General features: G+C 30.7%; 1 protein-coding gene across 1 annotated transcript; it reads right to left on the bottom strand.

Annotated features, from left to right (window-relative positions):
• Nucleotides 1–217: 217 nt before the first annotated feature.
• On the bottom strand, nt 218–21,936 carry nompB (intraflagellar transport protein 88-like protein nompB). The gene is made up of 8 exons (XM_065498612.1): nt 21,811–21,936; nt 21,263–21,462; nt 20,942–21,200; nt 12,525–13,416; nt 5,030–5,229; nt 736–1,663; nt 532–666; nt 218–467 (listed from the first exon to the last, which is right to left on the bottom strand). Exons 1-8 carry the CDS (start codon nt 21,934–21,936, stop codon nt 346–348), a joined length of 2,862 nt encoding a protein of 953 aa, XP_065354684.1. The 3' UTR covers nt 218–345.
• Nucleotides 21,937–23,667: the final 1,731 nt, after the last annotated feature.

Below are 23,667 nucleotides of genomic sequence, written 5' to 3' on the forward strand. Positions count from 1 at the left end.
GTTTGCATGTGCAACTATTATGAGTGTAATAATTTATTGTAAGTAATAGATTTTTTTTCTGCAAAAGATTTTATATTTTCATAGTCATTCTTTTTCGTAGGAGTAGAGATTTAGATAAAAGTATGATATACATACACACATAGGTAGATACACACACATACCGGAGAATGATAAATGTACAATTAAGGAAGGAAACACACCTGTATATTATTTGTATGTTGTGTTTGATATTTATTGTGTGTATTATTTGATTAATTAATCATTTAGTAGGTCTTTAATTGTCTTAAGTGAAATAAATTAAAGCGTATTTAAGGCAACAACAAACTAAATATAAATTGAGCAGAACTAAATGGGTAACAAACTTTCAGCATTTATTTCCTCATCATCGGAATCTTGACTAGCATCGTGTTTTATCATACCAGTACGAGGACGTTCAGCTGGGGGTCCTAGAGGATCGGTATGGTGAGCTTTAAGGCAAAATGAAAAGTATTAGTTATTATTAGAATGTTATGTTTATTAGATAATTGTCACCTGAGAAGGCTGTATCGGTAGAGCGAACATAATGATCTCCATTAAAATTGGCTGTGATGGCATTTGATACAACATTGTCAATAGATGAGTCTGGCAATCTGCCCGTAAAACTGTTCTCATTTTGATTACGAAAAGCTTGAAATTAAAAATAAAACTTGTATTGTACACATATGTAATTGGATGAAATTAAATATGTGATTGTACCTCTTAGACGACTACTGCCAATTCTTCCCGATGCTGCTGATGACAAACGTTGCTGCTGATAACGCTGCTCGTTCTCTCGCTCCATTTGGGCCTTGTGCAGTCTAGCATATTCGAGAGAATATTTCTCATTCAATTCAGACATACCCAAACTTTTTGTTACCTGCACCAAAGCTCTTATGCAATTTATATTATCGGGAAACATGGTGTAGATTTTCTCAAACATGCCCAAATATTGCTTGGGTGGCAAATAGGAATTACGGAAACAGCTGGCAATGCGCAACATTAGATTTGGATCATTAGGATCAGCCAAAACGGCCCTTTCATAATAGTACAAGGCTTTTTCAATGGCCTGCAGTTTGATATAATACGATCCTATGGAACTGGCAATATTAATATCACTGGGATTTATACGATACGCCTCATTGTAGTATTGGTTCGCTTCTTGGTGATCATTTAATTGTTCGTAAATTGAACCGACTTTTTCAAACAAATGTGAGTCAATCTCTCCAGCTGATATGCCCAAAACCTGTAAATATGATTGCAGTGCTGTAGAGGTGTTCGTTAATTTAAAGTTACCTCCACCTATGGTGGTTGTATTCATTTTCTCCTGCAACTTGGCCAATTGATAGTAGACATGACTGTGCTGCACCGAGTGCGGAACTATCAATTGTGTCTTTAAATTCTCGAACTGTTCCTCGGCCAATGCGTAATCGCTTTCATTCATTGCCACTAATCCCAAATTGTAATTAGCTTCAAAATTATCCGGTTGTATTTGCAATGCTCTCTCTAATTTATTTCGTGCGGCTGTATAATTTTGCTTTTGATAGTCAATGATGCTGGCATTAACCAAAGCCATCGCGTTGGTGTGTAAAGCTCCAATTTCATTCATTTGTTGAACACAGTGACTGGCCATTTCCAAGTTACCAAGCTGTAAATTTGAATTAAGGTTTTTGTTAAGTGAATTTTTTAATTTTATCTATTTTTATAGTCTCCTGTAAAACAAAACAACTGTAAAAACTGAGATTCACCCAAAAAATTTTGTAGTTGACCTAAAAGGCAGGTCACACGGCATGTATTCCATATGTATTTGAACATGTATTCGATACATATGAAATTCCATGTTTATGTCAAAATTCTTGTTATACATACGATTCATAATTTTCACGTTCATACGTACATATGTAATTGCGTGTGACATAACCTCTATTAGTTTATAGAATTGTTGTTTTTAACTATTTAATAAATTTTTAAATCACAATAAATATCATAACAATTTTGTATAGAAGTAAAAGTCGTATGTAGACTTTTGCAACGCTTCATATGTAGAATATTGCAATAATTTCCATTTTAACAAACAGTGACCATAGTTTTTTAAAAAAATGTATTGCCCTGATAAATATTTACAAGTGGTAATTTTCAAAGATTATTCGCAAATTAATTGAAATGTCGATATCGTATGTAGAGTTTTGCGACTAAGTGTATGTATATTTGGGATTTCATGTCAATTGAACCAACTTTTGAAATCGATGTCAGATGATCCGACCGATATGAAATTTGCACCAAGGTTTTTTCAACAATATCGGTCAAGAACTCTCAGATTTAGAGGGGGTCAAAATTTGACACAAATAGGTGTTTTTTCTCATCCCAAAAAGTTTAGATAAATAGTTATTTCTTCAATATTTCCAAAAAAAATGTTTTTTTCTTGTGATGTTTTGACGAATATCCAAAAATTCGTTCATAGTGGATCGTTTTGGTGAGGGAGGAACGTACAGTTAAACTTTTGGGATGTGAATCAGTCAGTCTGTAACTTTATTATTTTATATAGTACTAGCTGAACCCGGTCCGCGTTGCTGGCCCTTAGAAAACATCTGTTTGATATTGCAAATATTTTAATATACAGTGTCGGACAAAGTCGGTGATCCAACCTTCAATGTTAATACATGTAGTGGCATTTCGGCTGGTTCCAATGAATTAAAAAATTTAGTATGGAAATTTCTTATTCATGCATCTAATATGCAAGAGTAAACAAAATTGTTTATCACAGACCGAAAATCAAAAATCTGACTTTATACTGTTAACCAGGCTTTTTTGAAGATTCCGTGAAAAAAAATTCTTTCGAATAGTTTTCATACAAGTTTGTTCGAATAATTTTTCCTTCGACATCGTGGGCCAGGCGGTTAATTTTGATGTTTACAACAAAAAAACACTCTCACACAAAAAATAATTGACTTTTTTGAAAACTGATAAAACTATATGAAAGATTATAGAACAGTGCATATTTTGTGTTACTCAGTTCAAAAAACACGGATTTTGAGTTATGACAATGTTCCAGAAATTATGCGATATGTTTACAAAAATGATCTCAAATACCTTATTTGCTGTTTTTTTATGTTTTTGTACAAAAAATTTGTTGTTGTATTTTCAATTTAAAATTAAAATAGAATTATTCGGTTAATCGAATTATTTTAAATTAACCGATTATAAATCTAAACTTCGATTAATTATTTGCTCGATTAACCGATTAAACCAGAAACCCGATTAATTGAATACCCTAATATATAGATAGATAGATTATTAAATAAATAAATATATATAAAATGTCTTTATTTGTAGAAATGTGCAAACATGCTTGCTATTCGCGACGTGTCCATTAATATTGGAAATATTATTAATGAATTTGATATAGATTTCAGATTACAATAACGATCAAGCAATGTACATAAATATGTAGTATGTAGTAATTTGTAAGTTTGAGTATTTGTATTTTGTTGGTTATTCAAATAAACTGTGTGTGCAAATCAGTGTTACCTGTTTTGTTTTTTGGAGGCTGTTAGCCTTTTTATTTGAATTAATTAAAAATAATAATTTTTAATTATTAGGACTTATCACCCTGTAATTCGCAATTAAATTTGTATTTTGTTAAAAAGTATTTTTCTGGCAAATTTTTGTATATAACTGCTAGCAACACTGATTAATATATGTATATTAGGGAGATCTAAGTTTACAGTTTTTATATGCTTCCAAGTTGTCTACATTGTTTGATCTAAAAATCAAATGATGACAATTTGAGCAAAATAGGAAAACGTTTAGTTGTTGCACATTTTATTTGAAGTTTCCAATTTTGGGTCAAAGTACCAAAATTTAAAAAAAAAAAAATAATTTAAAATTTATGTTTTTGTATATCATTTACACATTAATGTTTAAACATAAAATATAGAAATTGTATTTTTAAATTTTTTTTAAAACGAAATTTCAAAAAATTTGAATTTGTTTTTGATTTTAACAAAGTTTGATATTCTCCAAACAAAACTTGATTTGGTTTTAAATTGCATTTCATAAACAATTTTATTTGATTCAATAAACATCTTTCATTGTTTTTCCTATTTTTAAAAATAGTTCATAAAACAATAAAAAAAATAAATTTTGGCAACAAAAAATAAAATAACGAGAAATTAAAAATTTTGTAAAATGAAAATAAAATATCGGTTTTCTTATGTATATTGTCAACATATTTTGTGATTCTTCCCAGATTTAAGGAGTTTTATTAGTTTTTCAGGAGGTAAGTTGTGTGAATTATTGTTGCAATATAAACTACATTATAATTATATTTAAAGACATGACCGTTTCAGCAAATCAAACCGGAATCTCTGCCGGAAATTGAACAACAAAAAACAACTGGGACACAATGTGAGTATTTTCTTATTAATTAATTGAATTCTGTCCAAATTTCTAATAAAAACATTCGCAATTTCCAGATGGACTAATGTTGGACAGAGATAAGGAAGACAATCTGATAGGAATCTGCGAATGATATTTTTGTTTTGTAACATGATAAATGTATTATATGAAATTATTAAATATGTCATTAGAAAAACATGTCATTTATAAATAATTGTTGTTTTTTATTTGTTTAAAGAAAGAAACTAAAATATAAATAATTGTTTAATGGAAAAAAATTTAAAACCAAACATTTTGTTCATTGTTTTTATAAAATTAATTGTTTGAAATTTAAATTATTTTCAAATACTCTCTTTCAATAATAGTACAAATATTTTAATAAAGAAAACAAGTTTCTTTTTTCAATAAATAAATTACGTTTTGTTGTGTTTGATTTTACAATTTTTGTGATAGGTCCTATTTCAGTAAAAAATATGTTTGGTTTTATAAATTTTGTGACTGAATACGAATTTAAATTTTTTCTGTGTAAATAACATTTCGTAGCCTATTTTCAGAAAAAAAAGCAGAATAAGAACTCCCCTAATGTATAGTGTGTTTTTTACATACATTTGCTTACATTGATATAAATGAAAGTTAAATTGGTCAAAGCACTTGCTGTCATGGATCCTTCACATTTGCGGTCGTACATTTGCAGCGTTTCAATTGCCTGATTGACATCGTTCTGACGTAAATATACTAGAGCTTTATTTAATTCCAATTCGCTGGCGAGCCATGACAGATTGGATGTTTTAATGACTTCGATGCACCAGTTGTAACCTGAAAATATAAAAACGTATAATCAGGAATGGAAAGAAGAAATGCATATACATATGCAAATATATAACAGGTGATGTTGTCGAATTTCATGCAACTAGGTATCAATTATAATATGTTACATTGATAAAACACGCATTAAGTGACTATGTGCAGAAGGACTGGCTGACTCCACCTCCAGATTGATTTTGAAAATTCCTCCAACATTTTAAGATATTGTTAAAAATGTTATGAAAAAGTTTAGAGGCGATGTAACCTTTACTAATAACAAACATAACGCGCAATTACAGAGTTGTCAAACAGTAAGCTTTTCTTTTCCTTTCACCACATTTCTATCTATCCTCATGAGACCCGAGGTTATTGTTTTCAAAAAATTGTGTGAATTTTAAAATTTAAATAAATTTATAGGTATCTACACAAATTTCATTCCTAATAAGTTTTATATATATGGAAGTAAATCATGTCATGTATAAGTCCCGTGACCGAAAATCACTTTAAAGACCACAAATCTCTTAAATCTCTATAGACATAAATCACACGACCTAATTTAATGGCGATCAGTCCATAATTAGTCATAGCTCCCATATAAGGCCAACTTCCGAAAATCATTCACTAACATATATTACTGAAATTAAAAGAAAAATGTTTTTACTCATTTACTGAGTGTATTCCGGCTTGAACAGTCGCGAATCCAGAGGCGATGAAATAGGATCAAACCCGAAAAGTTTTCAAGTTAAAAAATTGAAAAAATAGAAAAGTGTAGAACAATTTTTTTTCACGGGAATTCCCGGGACGAGAAATCCAGGGAATTCCGCAATATATTCAATACCCTTAAATTTTGCGAGAATTCCCGGGAATTATTTTCCTTAAATTTATTTGATGTTTTTTGAACTTGAGTTTCTCTAAGAGATGCTTAAAGCTCCAAAACAAATGCAGAAGACTCATACAACAAAAAATATTTAACCCAAATAGACCAATAACAATTTCATTATTCAAATTATTCCAAAAACTCGTGAATGCTCAGGGCTGCCACAGAATTCTATTCCGATCGAAAGTGGAATTATTTTAGTATTTTGCTTTTTCACAAAGAGTAATTTTGGAATAAAATCACCTTCGGTTGAAGGTGATTTTTTTCTTCAAGTTTTAATTAGTCTCTTTACCTACAATTTAAAAATAAAAAAATAAAATATTTATCTTTTGCGAATTACCAGAAGGTAGAACAAAATCTAATGGAAATTGAAACTATTCCGATACAAGTGAAAAATTGTGACAGGTTTGTATATAACCAAAATTAGAAATCGATTTTTTTTTTTTGACTAAGCATATTTTTCCAAATTGTTTATTACGCTACTTAAGCACGCTAAAACTATTCGTGTTAATCATTTGGCTCAGTGTGAGAAAAAATGATGTGGGTTTAAACCAGAGTTTAAAATTACTACTATATTAGTCAAAAAATTGCAAAAAAAATCATAATTTTACATGAAAACTGCAACAAATATTTAACAAGATAATATTTCATTGTATACATACTAAAAATATAAATACTATTTACGAATTCCATATATGCACAAGCTTCATGGTAGAAATATTTGTCGCAGTTTTTCCAAAAATATTTTGCCTTACACAATATTTTACGTTGCAGCTAGAAGACAAAATGAAAATTTTTAATTTTTAAAACATTTGCTGCCTAAATATATGTATATTTTTGGTTAGCAAAAACAAATGAAATTGCTTGTGTATAATATACAAAAAAATTACTACAAAAACATCATACATGCAAACAAATTGCAGCGTGAAAACCATAAACTGCAAACGATATGCGCAGAGAAAAATTCAAACAATGAAAATATGGAAGATGCTAAAAGTAGACTGCCAAACCATACGAAGTTGAAAAATGTAAAATACGAAATTGTGCAAAGTTAAAAATGTTTAAAGCGAAAATGTTTATTTTTAAAATATTTCCGCCGCATATATGGTTTTGTTTTGCCGCATATAGTCATTGAGTAGAAAAATGTGAAAAAAACTATGAAGTTGATTTGGGTCTACAAAATAAAAAATTGTATTGAAATGTGTGTTAATAAAGAATTTTAGTGCAATAAAATAGAAGTTTTATTTTTTGAGGTATGTAATTGTATGTATTGTGAAAGATAGCAATGCAGTGAAAATTAAATTAAATAAGATTCTGGACAAAGGATAGCTAGCGGAGGATATTATTATTGAATTTTTTGATTGATTGGCTTTTTTAATACGAATTCAAATGTATTTATGCTGGTGGTAATAGGAGTCCAGAAAAATTAGTAAGAAAAAAAATAATTTTGTATGTAAAGCGGTTAAAAAAGGATATATAATGCAACAACAAAATGTGACAAAAACAAAATACCATAAATAAAAGGATCATTCATTTTATGAATAAAATCTATCATAATAAAGTGTTGTACATTCAAATGTTTCCTTTCGTAAAATTTGTAACAGGAAAACAAACAAAAAAAATAAGCAGCATAGAAAATAATTGTGAAAGAACAATTTTATGTGTAAGATATAATGCAAAAAAGGCACAGGTATAAGTACAACAGGAGCAAAACGAAATTAACTGCAACAACATCAACTTATACACACAAGTAGGTAATTATGATATAAAATTGCTGTTTGTGTGTACATACAACAACAATTTATGCAAAAATCATAAACAAATACATAAATAGGTTCAATCGTGATCGTGAGTGATTTTGTAGCAGGAGAAAAAAGGATAAAGAGGAATGATAGAAAATGTAAGCATCAACAAAAGAAATGAAAAGAGTTAAAAAGGGATAGAAAATGCAACAACCAGATTATGGAAGGACAAATGAATGAAAGCAAGAATAATTTATCACTACAAATGAATACAAAGTGGTTATAAATAACAGGAGATAAGAAATTTAAGAAAGTTCCTGAAAATATAATTCTGCAATGAAGAAAATTTTACTGTATACAAATATCAAGTGAGAGCGTAAATGATCGACTTTGTTTGTGTTTTTAAATGTTCATTCATATGTATCCATTCGTAGTATTTCTAACAGGAGAACAAAAAAACAAATAAGCAACAGAGAACAAATTATGCAACGAAGGCTCAACAAATTTTTTACATAGGCACGAGTGCAGCAGGAGAAAAAGGAAATACAACAACAACTACTTAACTACTACCTCAAGTAATTTTGAAATACAACTGTGGTTTGTATGTCCTCTAGCTGCATAAAGCAACAACAATACATTCAAAAAATAGGAACAAATTAACACACATTTCAATACAATTTTTTATTTTGTACACCCAAATCAACTTCATAGTTTTTTTCACATTTTTCTACTCAATGACTATATGCGGCAAAACAAAACCATATATGCGGCGGAAATATTTTAAAAATAAACATTTTCGCTTTAAACATTTTTAACTTTGCACAATTTCGTATTTTACATTTTTCAACTTCGTATGGTTTGGCAGTCTACTTTTAGCATCTTCCATATTTTCATTGTTTGAATTTTTCTCTGCGCATATCGTTTGCAGTTTATGGTTTTCACGCTGCAATTTGTTTGCATGTATGATGTTTTTGTAGTAATTTTTTTGTATATTATACACAAGCAATTTCATTTGTTTTTGCTAACCAAAAATATACATATATTTAGGCAGCAAATGTTTTAAAAATGAAAAATTTTCATTTTGTCTTCTAGCTGCAACGTAAAATATTTTGTAAGGCAAAATATTTTTGGAAAAACTGCGACAAATATTTCTACCATGAAGCTTGTGCATATATGGCATTGGTTTATAGTTTGTATATTTTCAGTATTTGTGCACATTAATATGAAAACGATTCATATTTATTGCGCAGTCGGTAGTCAAATGTAAAAAACGTTTAACTAATTTTAAACCCTGGTTTAAACTTTAAAGTTAAAACTAAATCTTAAAAAAATAAAGCTATCATAGGCGTATGATTAATATTATTTATTACCTACATCACATTTATAGTTATCATACGCTCTATAAACATAATTTATAAACATAATGTAAAGTGCCAAAAATGGTGACTTTTTTAAATTATTGTATTGGAACCCCCCAGGGGATTCCGCGGGTGTGCAACTACACCATTTTTCATTGAAATTGAGAACATTATACATGATATTGAGAAAATTCCAAATGAAATTGAGAATTTCCATTTCAAATTGAGAAAATTCCAATTGAAATTGAGAATTTCCATTTTAAATTGAGAAAATTCCAAATGAAATTGAGAAATTCCATTTCAAATTGAGAAAATTCTAATTGACATTGAGAATTTCCATTTGAAATTGAGAAAATTTTATTTTACTTTACATAAATAAATATTATAATATACATTAAACAATAGTCTTGGTATATTAATTTTTGACTTCACAATACTTTTGATTTTGGACCAAAATATTTCAATAGGGTTAAGCATTTGTGAATAGGGTCTCAATGGTAAAAGTATTGCTGAAGAGTTGTCGAAAATTTCACGTAAACGACTCTGGCAAGAGGCATTGTCACATACCACAACGAGTTCAGATAACTGATTACCCAACTCTTGCTATCAACACTTTTGACCCATTCGTTGGCGCTTTCGGCAGTGAACAAACCACTGCGACTATCCATTTGAATAATGCCTGCGGTACCAATAGCACCTATCAGGTGGATGTCGGGGCCATGGGTAGTAGGTATCGAAAGAACTTTTCGGGATCCAACACGAGACCAACCATGTTTTCTACGACAAAATAAATTTAAATTGGTCTCTCTATCCAGACCACCACATCTTTCCACATCTGATATAATCGTTAATTTTGTTTTTTTTTTTAATTTGAAATAATTTATATGTTTCTCAATTTTATTTAGAATTTTCCCAATTTCATTTGGAATTTTCTCAATTTCAATTGGAATTTTCCCAATTTCATTTGTAATTTTCTAAATTTCAATTTGAATTTCTCAATTTAATTTGGAATTTTCTCAATTTAAAATTGAATTTCTCAATTTGATTTGGAATTTTCTCAATTTAAAATGGAAATTCTCAATTTCATTTGGAATTTTATCCATTTCAATGAAAAATGGTGTAGTATGGGTGGGTCGGCCCTCCAAAGTTAGTGGGTGTCGGTCATACATTCAGACTCGATTAGGGCACTTAAAATGGGTCGAAGTGGGATTTTTCAAAATTTGACCTTTGGGTCAAAATAAGGAACATTTTAGAGGTATGGTTCCTTTGCAAAGTTTCTTATTTTGATCCCTAGAGTTCGATTTTTATACCCTTCAGCTTCGTGAGAAGGGTATATATAAGTTTGTCATTCCGTTTGTAATTTCTACATTTTTCATTTCCGACCCTATAAAGTATATATATTCTGGATCCTTATAGATAGCGGAGTCGATTAAGCCATGTCCGTCTGTCTGTCTGTCTGTCTGTCTGTCTGTCTGTCTGTCTGTCTGTCTGTCTGTCTGTCTGTCTGTCTGTCTGTCTGTCTGTCTGTCTGTCTGTCTGTCTGTCTGTCTGTCTGTCTGTCTGTCTGTCTGTCTGTCTGTCTGTCTGTCTGTCTGTCTGTCTGTCTGTCTGTCTGTCTGTCTGTCTGTCTGTCTGTCTGTCTGTCTGTCTGTCTGTCTGTCTGTCTGTCTGTCTGTCTGTCTGTCTGTCTGTCTGTCTGTCTGTCTGTCCGTCTGTCTGTCTGTCTGTCTGTTGAAATCAATTTTCTGAAGGCCCCAGATATCTCCGGGATCCAAATCTTCAACAATTCTGTCAGACATGCTTTCGAGAATTTTGCTATTTAAAATCAGCAAAATCCGTCCATAAATAACGGAGATATGAGCAAAAATACGAGACAACCTCTGAAAATTTCATCAAAAAACACAATGTATTGCATGCTTTGACAAAAAAACAACAAAACGTATGGTTGGATGTGCAAGCTATGCGTATTTTGTTTTTTTTTGTGTTTTGTTTCTTTTGGCGTTGTTGTTGTTTTTTATACAACTAACCGTTTGTTTGGTTGTGTGGATGTGCAAGCTTTGCGTATTTTGTTTTTTTTTGTGTTTTGTTTCTTTTGGCGTTGTTGTTGTTTTTTATACAATTAAACGTATGTTTGGTTGTGTGTTGGATTTTTTGACAAAAAATCAACAAATCGTATGTTTGAATGTGCATGCTTTGCGTATTTTGTTTTTCTTTTGTGTTTTGTTTCTTTTGGCGTTGTTGTTGTTTTTTATACAATTAAACGTATGTTTGGATGTGTGTTGGTTTCATTGCCTTGCGTATTTTGTTTTTGTTTTTTCTTTTGGTGTTCTGTTTCGTTTGGCGTTGTTGTTGTTTTTTGTGTTCTTGATAAATTTAGGATGCTGTACGCTGAAAGTGGGCAATGTACATACATATATACTAATTATAAAAAAATAATAATGCATCCACAACAAAGGTGAAGGGTATATAAGATTCGGCATAGCCGAATATAGCACTCTTACTTGTTTCCTTGTCACTTTGGCGATTATTAAATCGACCCGCCCTAATGGATATACACTAGAATGTCCGTTAGAATAAAATTTTTTGAAATGTTGAAACGGTACTCGCTGAGAACTTTCGTAATGACCTAAAATACCACAAAAAAAATGCCCTGAAAACTGAAAAAATTATATTTTTTCAGTTTTTTTTTTTTTTTAATTTTGCCATTAAATAATTACTTTTACAATTTAATTTAAAAAAATCAAAATGTGTACGTAATTGTCATTCTAATAAGATACAAAAGACAAAAATTGGTTAAAAAATGTTAAAGTTATTAAAAAATTGCCAGGCCATTAACGTGTCTCGGGCCACTAGAAAAAGAAATGTAGGAACAAAATTAACTTATTTTGAAAAATATTAAAACAACATTTTATTCTTAATTTGGTGGTATTTTAGGTCATTATGAAAGTTTTCATCGGGTACCGTTTGAACATTTCAAAAAATTTAATTCTAAGGGACACTCTTATATACACCTAAGAAAGCGAAAGTTAAAAAAAATAAAAAATTGTATAAATATGCTGCATAAAACAAGACATTTTCTCAAAAGGTTAATAATATTGGACATAAAGGTATGCACTTTTAAAGTTTTATTCAGAATATATGCTGAAATCAATGGTATTATTTAAATGAATTATTTAAAATTTTTTGTAATTTTTCTAAATACTGAGATTTTGGATACGTGCCAAAACTATAATAAGTGACAATATGAACATAGTGATGAATTGTGACATACTTTTTTACAAAGATTAAGAAACATTCAAACCACCCGCCTGCCACCTAGCTTACACTTACCATCATTGTAGTTCTCCTCAATTATGGGTGAAATTAAATCAACAATCATTGTTATGGCACGTTTTTCGCTATTTTTACGTTGTTTAATATAAATTGCCAACTCGTCGGACTTTAACGACTGAAATATGAATCCATTGCGGTCTGCAGCTCTTGAACCAGTCTTGGGACGTTGTTCGTTTGTTGCACCAGCAACATCACTGTTTCCGCCTCCATCAACAGTGTTAACATTTTCCGACCCTCTATTTTTATTTTCATTCAGATCAAAACTATTGCCGCCAGCACCAGCAACACTGCCAATGCTACTACCATTACCACTATTGATTACTTCAATTTCGGCTGTTGGTGAGTGTTCGAATTCGTCCTGATGCTGTAGCTGACGTTGGGGATGTGTTTGTGGGTGATGCTTTTGTTCACTAACCACATGTTGTTGCAGCTTAAGTATGCTATTTTCGTTGTCCAAATCCTTTTCAGCCTCCATCGGTTGCACATCACATAAATTTCTAAAAGTGCTCTTTATTTTATCCACATCACCCATGGCATAATAGCACAATATCAAGTGGATTCCGCTGCGTATATCCGCACGTTCCGACATGATAAATTCAAAGCTAGCTGCCGCATCAGCATACTGGCCCATGCGCACAAAAATTATGCCAATGTTTTGGGTGATTTTAAGGCGTAATTGTTTTAAATTATTGGGCACCGAATCCAATGCCATGCGATACATTTTTATCGCCTTTGGATAAATGCCCATGCGATAGTAAATGTTTCCCATATTCAGTTTTAGCTGATTCACATGTGGAAACATTTTATTCTTTGTCATGATGCTGTATGTGTTGAGGGCCTCAATGTGCATGTCATTCCGTTCGTATTGTTCGGCCAGATTAAAGAAAACCTGCAAAGAGAATGTGTTTGTGTGCATGTTAAGTGAGTCAGTTTCTTTTCAATTTATTTTAATTTTTTCTATGGATATTCCTTGGACTCTTTTTTTTACCCCTTACAGTTGTATGAAAACGAAAGTAGAATAACAAAAGCAGAACTATTGCTAAGCAGAAAAGTTTCTCCTTCAGTTTCGTTCTTATCATGCATGGGAATATTTAATGATTTTATAAATCTTAAAGGCCATTTTTAAATTATGTATTTAAATTTTAATAGATTTAAATAGATTTTTTTAGTATTTTTTTAAAGCTCTATTGGGAATCTCATTCAAACTATATACAGGCAAATCATGTCAGTTATCTTGGTATTCATATCAAATCTAAAGTAACACAAATGAAATTAAAATCTGTTCAAATGCACTGGCTCATTATTCCACGGTCAGCCACATTAAGGCAGTTATAAAACCAGTAACAGTAACAGATTATTTTTTATACCATTCACCTTCGTGAGAGGGGTATATATAAGTTTGTCATTCCGTTTGTAATTTCTACATTTTTCATATCCGACCCTATAAAGTATATATATTCTGGATCCTTATAGATGTCCGTCTGTCTGTTGAAATCAATTTTCTGAAGACCCCAGATATCTTCGGGATCCAAATCTTCAATAATTATGTCAGACATGCTTTCGAGAAGTTTTCTATTTAAAATCAGCAAAAACGGTCCACGAATGGCTGAGATATGAGAGAATAAACCAGGACAACCTCGATTTTTTACCTATATCTGGATTACTAAGTCATTAATTACCCATATTATGTATGTCGTTGTCGATGTCGACATCACTTTGTAGTCGTTGTCACTTCGAGTCGACATCGACATCACCTCAACGCTAAATCGGTATTTACTAACAATGTTGTGTTTATATCGACTTGTTATCGATAATTTAAAAGAAATAAGTATCATGCCTATGCATTACGTGACAGGTGTTGAATTTTATTTATTATTCGTATAAAAAATGCCTTTTTCTATTGGATTCCAGCGAAACAAACAAATCCTTAAGCTTCAATGTAATGAAAAGAAGCTTTGATTTGAATATTTCGAACAGCGCCTTCGCCAGTAAATATTTCATATGCAGCCGGCACTCGGCCGGGCGAAATAAGTTTTTACACTATGGTAGTACGTGGCAGGATAATTTTTTTTATTCTTTTTTTACAATAGATAACTCCGCTAATAGCAACATTTTTTAAGTGATTTGAAAAGTGTCAATGAGTTCATCCAAACCATGTTTAAAATTAATTGAAAAAAATAAAATATAAATAAATTCCAGCTCTACGTTCTGCCATTACGGTTTCAAATTGCTTCCCATTGTTGATTTTATTTTTTTTTAATTTCTCTAATAGCAACTATTTTTAATTTTTGTATGAGTCGTTGTCAAATCGTGTCGACAGGAAAGACTCGTTTTCTGCCAATGTCGACTTTAACGCGCCTTATAAAATTGCAAATTGCTGTCAATAGTGAACAATTGTTATCGATATTGACTTCGCAAATACAATTTTAACGCCGTCGTCGACGTTTCTTAATGTCGACAACGACATACATAATAGGGTTGAATATGGATAGATATTTCAAAGACCTTTGCAATGACGTATATAAAACCATAGTAAGTTGGACCTACAATGGGTCAAAATCGGAAAAAATATTTTTCAACCCGATTTTTTTTCACCAAAAGTTTTTTTTCGCTAAATATTAAAAAAAGAAATTTAAAAACAAAAAAAAAATTTAAATTTAAAAAATTTAAATAAAAAACAATTCGATTTTTTTTTTCCAAAAAACTGCAAAAAAAAATAAATTTTGTTTACCTAAAAATATTTAAAATTTTTATTTTGAAGTATAATTTGGTGAAGGGTATATAAGATTCGGCACAGCCTAATATAGCTCTTTTACTTGTTTTAAATCGAAAACCCTTAAGAATAATAACATGTGTTCCTTGGTACATTCGAATTTGTAACATCCATAGAGATATCAATGTTCCTACAATAATCTACTTCAAACTATATTGAAAAATTACTAGATCATTCAATTCCCCTTGCGAGGGAATATCAATCCTTTGAAGAATGGAAACTTTGGAAATACCCAGATAATCTTTTAATGAATACTCTTTGTTGGATATTACATTATTTATAATTTAGATATTATCAGAGAACGTTTTACAAGCTTTTTGCTATAAAAATTAAGCTACTTATACATGGTTGTCAGAAATATGCTCAACATTAGCTATGTTCAATAACTAAAAGTTGTTACTAGTTAGTAACAATTGTTACTGGAAAAGCGTTCATTAACTCCAAAAACTTGCAAGTAGAGAAAAAATCAAATTTTAGAGAATGTTCTCTCGTTGCAAACTATTACAAGTTCTATTTTGAACTCGTAATAGTTAGCATCTTATATTTCATATGTTTTGTGTTATTGTTTATTTATTTACAATTTTATTTTTGTGCTGAAAGAATGTAAAAAAAAGAATTTTCAATAAAATTTAAGAAAATGTGAGAATTTATACATTTTAAAAGGAATAAAATAAGAAAATTGTGTGTATAAAACAATTGTTACTGGAAAATCGTTCATTTACTTTTTACTATTTTTGAGAATTTAAGAGAGTAATTTTGTAAATTTTGATATTATTCTCTCGTTGCAAGTATTTACTGGGAAAGTAAATGAACAGACCTATTAACACAACCATGAGAACTTATGTTGAAACATATGGTTGTTAATCATTTATTGAACATTTTCTGACAACTTTGTAAGAATATGACAACCGTGTATTTGATGCCTTAGTGTATTTTATATTTCAGGTATTTTGTGCACTTCGATAATAATTGCTTTAAGAAAATATAACTAGTGATATCGCAAATACAATATTTTTCAATGTTAAGGTAGGATCACACGATTGCCGCAATGCACCAATTATTGGTCTATTTTATACGTCAATCGTGTGATTTCACAACTTATTGGCTCATATGTCAAACCACAACAATATTGTGCTTATTTGGCCCAATCAAATGCAACCCTGGTACGGCAATCATGTGAATGCTTGATAGGCAACATGCACCAATAAAAAAGTTAAAAATACACCAATATTTATTGTGTTCTAGTGCGGCAATCAAAGAAGACAATTAGCGCCAATATTAATTTTTGTAAATGAAATATTGTTTTTGTGAGCCACTCTCTGACCCACATACATCTTTTAACATTTCTTTATTAATTTTTTTATATGATAATTAAGGCCGACGCAATTTTCTTTTTTTATTTAACAAATATTTTTTTCAAAAACAGATTGGTTTTACATTTATGTAAACAAAACAAAATTTAACATCTAGCACAACAGCTGTTTCTCTGAGTTGCCGTAAACTAGAACAATCGTGTGACTGAAATGCGACAATTATTGCCACTAAATCGCTTTGCGCCAATTTACGACAATCAAATTTATATAAAATGAAGCAATCATGTGACTGCAGAGAATTTGATTGGGACAATTTCTTTATTAGGCCCCAATTCAGCACAATAAAAATTGTATTAAATTGGTTCATTGCGGCAATCGTGTGATCCTACCTTTACACACGAAAGGACAAACTGTTGGAGGATATAAAAAGTAATGTAGAAGTTTTTTTAATAAGAGGCTTATTACAAATATATTATTTCAGTAAATTTATTTCTCTCCTGCTTTCAATGACACTCCTGACATTTGTTCAGATCTCAGTACAAATTATCTTGACCAACAAATGGATTCATAATTTACATCAGATCTCAGTTTTATGATTTACTAAGAAAATAATTTTGCAAAGTATGTATAAAACTTAAAAACTTCTGATTCCGAATTATTCGTTAGGAAACAAATTTGGTTAGTGAAACGAATCCACTCAAGTTTTTTATTTAGACTACACAGAATTTTTCCCGGGAAATATCGGGAATTCTTGTAAGGTTCTAATGTTCAGATTCATTGTGATCACCAAATTTGTTGAAAACAACAGACAAGAACAAAGAATAATTGCGATTCAAATAAATTAATAATTGTCATTTACTATATGTAGATTTCGGTCGATATCAATGCCGTAATTTTTCCCCTTGGTTTTTCGTTTAATCTAGTATTAAAAATGCAAAAATTACTTTATTATTGTATTTTCCGGAAATGGAAAAAGTCCGTTAAATTCGGACCCCTAATATAGACTAATGTGATAATTTACGATTTTAATTTCACTAGTAAAAAGCAATTCCCATGTGTGCTTAAAAAGAGTAGAATTTAAAATGGTATCAGTTGCTTAACAAGCACACTTCACATTTCTTTATTTAGCTTTTTTGAAAAATAATGGATAGACAGACGTACAGACAGATGAAAAATGAAATTACAAAAAGTTTTCGCTTAAGAAAAGTTTTAATGAAAGTGAAATAAATAGAATAGAATTAAATAAATTTTACGTGTAAAATGTAAGAAAACCCCATGAATGGAAGACGCAATTGTAATCAAACGAAATCGTGGAACTTTTGCTTCTTTTTTTTCTACTTTTGGTTTCTTCTTTCTACAAAAAGGTGTTGATAATTGCAAGTTGCATCGTTAGTACCGATTGTGTGTGCACTCATTAGAAATTTGTATAGTTTTCCATGCAGAAATCTTTAATTAATTATTTTTTACTTATAAATGTATAAACGTTCTCTGTTGAAATGCAATCCATAGGAATTTAAAAACAATACAGTTTAATTAATTTTCACTGATGGATCATTTAATGAACCATTTGAAAGGTTCATTAAAATTCGGCCGTTTATTTAATTAATTCTCACTTAAAGTTCAGTTGTAATGTTTATTGTTTAAATATTAGAATGGTAACAATTATCGTGTTAAACAATTTCGTTTACTAAATTATGTTGATAGATTAAAAACACTTAAACACTGCACTATGGCCGAATTTTCAAATTTTGCGCCAAAAAGTCGATTTTCAACATCATATTTTTAAAAATTTGTTTGATGGCAAGTTGACAACCCATAATTAGACATAAAATGCTGACAATATGTAAATTTATTCTCATTTGTGTTATCAATTGTGAAGCAATATATTTTTTTATTAAATAAAACGTTGTTTTACAAAATATACTTTCAATTAAATAAATCTTTGAATATGGATTCTATTACTCGAGGTAAATTGTATCGATTGTAAAGATATTTTGTAAATATTTGTACTAAATTTATTTAGATGTTTTTACTGAGTCATCGTCTTTTGTGAGGTATAACTCCCGTGGATAACAATCGATAAAGGAGTATCATACATGCAGTTGTTCGTGGAAGACTAAGGTTTAGAGTTTTTCACGGGAATTCCCGGGACTGGAAATCCCGGAAATTCCGCAAAATTTTCAATCCCGGGAAATTGTGCGAGAATTCCCGGGAATTATCGTCTTTAGTTTAATGTGATGTTTTTTGAACTTGGCTTTTTCTAAAAGATGATTACAGCTCCAAAACAAATGCAGAAGATTCATACAACAAAAAAGATTTAACCCAAATAGTCTAATAACAAGTGCATTATTCAAAATATTACAAAAACTCGTGAATATTTTGCTTTTTCACAAAGAGTAAAACGAAAATTTTTGGTATAAAACCATTATTGGGTTTTCTTCAACTTAATTTTTGATTTAATAAGCAAAACAAATGACATATTGTGACAGGTCTGTATATAACCAAAATTAGAAATCGAGTCAGTTTATCTCTTTATATTAAATTTTTGTTGGATTTTTATTTGTATCCAATTACATTTTAAAACCAGACATTGTTTTAGATTTTTAACGAAGTGAAATGAAAAAGAAAAACTCTACTACGGTTTAATGCCGTGTAAAATTTGTTTGCAAATAATTGCAAACTCATGGTGCTTTTACAAAAGGTATGTTCATATGGGAGCCCTACGAAAAAACTGATACGACTTTCATAATTTTGTTTAAGGTTTATAGAAATGTATCTATCAAATTATAAAGGGGGAGTTTTAGAGAATAAGAATTATTTTTTTTTTTTTTCGAAAATGGGCTGCCAACGAAAAGAGGGGGCATGGACCGCCCATTTTTACTGAAATCGAATATTTTGACAATAGAAGACTGAATACCAAATTTGGAGTGTCTGGCTTGTTTTTGCCATCTCTTTTACTTATTGACTATTAATAACCTTACAATTATAATTTGGTGAAGATTTTGAAAAAACTTTTGCTTCACATTATATAATAATTATCTAAACCTAACAATACTTATAAGTAAAATATTATACAAAACTATTTAAAAAATATTGTAAATATTAAACCGATTAACGGTTAATTGAATACCCTAACTGTTAGTATTTTCGTTTACATAATATCTTTCGTACAAGAAAGTAATATAACAATTAGAGCATCTCACTTTATATGGAACTTTGGTTTGTTTTATAATGTTTCCCAGATTATTTTCGTTATAGTTTTACCCCCATATGCATAAACAATTTTTAAATTTGTCAAAGGTTTATAAAACAAATTTTGAATGGAAATTTTGTTTTATAAACCTTTGATAAATTTAAAAATTTTTTATGCATATGGAAGTTACACTTTGCTGATCTGAACTATTTTAGGGAAATATTTAAAAATAGTTGTAGGTACTTTTTAAACGATAAATATGGTACTTTTTCCTGCTAATTCCATGTAAATATATAGATGTCTTTGTAAGTTTGGTAGTTTGTTTCACAATCACGCCTAAACGGCTGAACCGATTTTATTGAAATTTGGAAAACAGATAGATCCTTATTTGGAAGAATCAATAAGCTATATCCTTTTTCATAACTTGAACCATAAAGGAACAAAAACCGGAAAAGTTGGTGCATTTAGTTTTTAAACATTAAGCTCACTATAGTCACCAAAATATGCATTTAGAAAGTACCTATTCCAAAGTCTACCTTAAAGGGGGTAATGTTACCTTTGAAAAGTATGTCAGTTATTATGTTTAATATCAATTATGTTCATTTGTTGTTAATCTGATTAAAAAGAGTGACGAGAAAAAAGTGAGTACTAAAATTATTAAACAAAACCCAAAACTTGGTCGTACAAAAAGTTGGCCAAACAATCAAAGGCCTGCCATCAAACTTATTTCAATGTTATTAAATAATATCGGGAGAACTTGTCAGTTGAGAGAAAACCTGGTTCATGTAAAAGGAATGGTCCACATGATGTTTCTATTGCCAATAAATAGAAACATTTTCAAAAGTGCTCCCAACATATCCGGTAGGAAAGCAGTCCGGTTATCAATATAATTTTGTCGAAGATGGGTGTTAGGGCAATATTTTAGCACGTTACAAACATCAGCACTAACCCAATATACCCTCCCCACAATGGTGGTGTAAGATATAATAAAGAGAACAAATTCTAAATGAGAATTCATTGTTTGCTTGACATATTCCAGCTTTGAATTTAGTTACGTAAGAAAAAACAATATTCTAGAAATTTGGTAATAGATATCTTACATAGAAAGATTTTAATAATTTAAGCATAAACTTACAGCATACGTCAGATCGAAATTGTGAAATATGTTTTCGCCATGTTGATCGCGAAACCGATGCAAAGTACGATCTAGAGAAAAAGCTTCTTTCGCTTTGTTGAGCGCCTCAGACAATGTTGCTTTATGCTCAGCTGATGAACTCTCCTCTATGGATGATATTCCAAGCTTTTCTGAAGTGGTTGCCTTAGCCGCTATAACAATTGATGATTCCAATAGTTTTACAATTTTTGCTTCAAGATTTTTGTATTTTATCTGGGGACTAAATTAATAAATTTAATGTAGTAACTATTTAGTAAAAACAATTGCAGCCATTCAACTTACCTCACTTCTTTGGTGGCAACGATGGCTGCATTGGCTGAGGACAATGTTTGTTGTCTGGCCTTTTCCACAAAAAATTGATCAAAACGTTGGCCAGCGGAGCCGCTGTTATTGGCTGCATAACCCACGGCACGTACAGCCGTTGAGGGACGTGCTAGTGCCGTTTTATCGCCTCCCAAGCGGCTGCTCACTAAATTTCCGCGCTAATAAAAACATTTTTTTGGCAATTTAGTTTTGGCCAATTCATTTAAAATACTTACAATAAAATTTGCATGCAAGTGTGAATGTGTGGGAGTTGAAATGTTTCTGTATGTGATTGAAAGTTTGTCAGTGTTTAAAATTGAAATGTATGCTTGTTGGACAAAGGAGTTGTATAAAGTCCCTAAACAACTTTCGTTGTTATTTAATTTTTCGTCCTTTTTTTAATACCATACAAATTCAAACAAATATACGGATGTATGTTTGTATGCATACATTTCAAAAAACTCATACTCACACACAAGAGCACACAACCACGCACAAAAGGAATTTATTGTGTGTTTATAACCTACCGAAAAAAGTAATGATGTCGGCGGACGACCGGCAGCTGTTGGCGGTGGGGGTGGTGCCTGATTACGATTCGAAACGGCTATGGATGTGGAATTTCCAGAGGCATCTTTCGAAATTTCCGCACTCATTGCAACAGCATTAATTAAATTTTAGTTGAAATAAAGCTTAAGTTACAAACTACGTGCCACCAAAAACTAAAAACAAAAAATACCGAAAATAAACTAACGAACGAAAACAATGGTTAGCAGCCACAACTTTTGCAACAAATGCCAGCGTTCGTACAAATGTACAAATGTTTGGAATGTTGAATAAAATGAGATACAACTTTATGAAATTTTATTTGACTGTTTCTGCTGTTTTATGCTTTTGTACTTTTGTTGCAATGGAAATACCACGGCGTAGTGCTCTATACGTTTCGGTTTTTCACAGTGGGTCCGTGTTCTTCAACAAAATTAAACGGGTTGTTTCTATTTCTCCATTAAAATTGCAATACTTATTTGCAACAATACAACTAAAATGTTAAATTATGTACATTTTTTTGTTTCTTATTTTTATACGAATTAATGCCACTGGCAGAATTTGTTTGGCCTTTTTTAATTTCACCAACAATAACGACAGCAGCAACAACCACATACAATTATAACAACGATTTAACACCACGGCCACCACTTTAGTTCCACTCTAGGAGACGACTGTTTATGTTCCAAATAATTTATTTTATTTTTTTCCTTTTTGTTTTTATTATTACTCGCCCGCTCGCATTGTAGTGGCATGTGGCATGGCATAGTAGTTAGCAGTTGTTAAGGGTAGAACTTGTGTTTTTTTTTGGTTTTCTGTTGCTGGCTGTTCCATGAACTCGGTTGCCATGGAAATAAGGCCTATACAAAGGTAATGTCAAAATATGTATATGTTTCTGTTGTTATTATTAGATAAATATAATTTACATGTCTGTGAAATTTGTAAACAATTGTAATAGAACAAAAATACGGAAAAATTTAAATTGTTTGCATTCATTCCCCAATAAAATGAATTTCTATTTCGAAAACACTCGAAATAAGTACGAGTAGAAATGAACAGGAAAAAAATTGTGAACTAATTTTGGATAATTAAAATTTGTAGAAACTTTCGCGTTGAGTTTAGTTTGTTTCTATTGTTGTTTAACAAATTATGAAATTGGAGTATAGTAATCACAAAATGTTTAGACAGTTCCTGGTCATAATCTACAAAAACTTATACACATTGAGGGGCTCATTCAGAAACACGAAACGAAAACAATTTTCAAATTTTTGTATGAAAAACCTTCATAGCACCTATGGTTAATAAATGTAGCTGCCATAAAGGCCCACTTCCTAAAATATCTAAAAATATTTTAAATATATTGACACCAAGTAAGTTTCTATCTTATGCGTAAAGGGACATTCACATCCCCAAGCGACGATATCGAATTTGATAGATGAATGGGCGTTAAGAGAGACGGAACTCAGGTGGTCAAATTTCACTTACCTTGGGTAGTGGATAGGACCAGGACTCGTTTTCTCTTGGCAGACATTCTCGACTATCTCAGAGTTGTTGATTCTCACGGGGACCACAGGGGTCACAAAGTCATCAGAATTATGGAGGGCGATCATTCTCTTATCATGTATGATTCTCAGCATACGAGAACATTTTATAATGGTATCACAACGGGTCACGAGGCTTCCGAGTGAATTCGTTAAATTGCGAACAAACAAAGTATGAAATCTAAGAACTAAAATTCAACACAATTCTGTTTCTTGAAAAAATAAATCACATAAAATGAGCAATGTGTTTTAAACAACTATATTATTTACGAATTACAGACACTCAAGCTTTATTTGTAA

The sequence above is a fragment of the Calliphora vicina genome, chromosome 1, assembly GCF_958450345.1.
Source record: "Calliphora vicina chromosome 1, idCalVici1.1, whole genome shotgun sequence".
Taxonomy (NCBI): Eukaryota; Metazoa; Arthropoda; class Insecta; order Diptera; family Calliphoridae; genus Calliphora; species Calliphora vicina.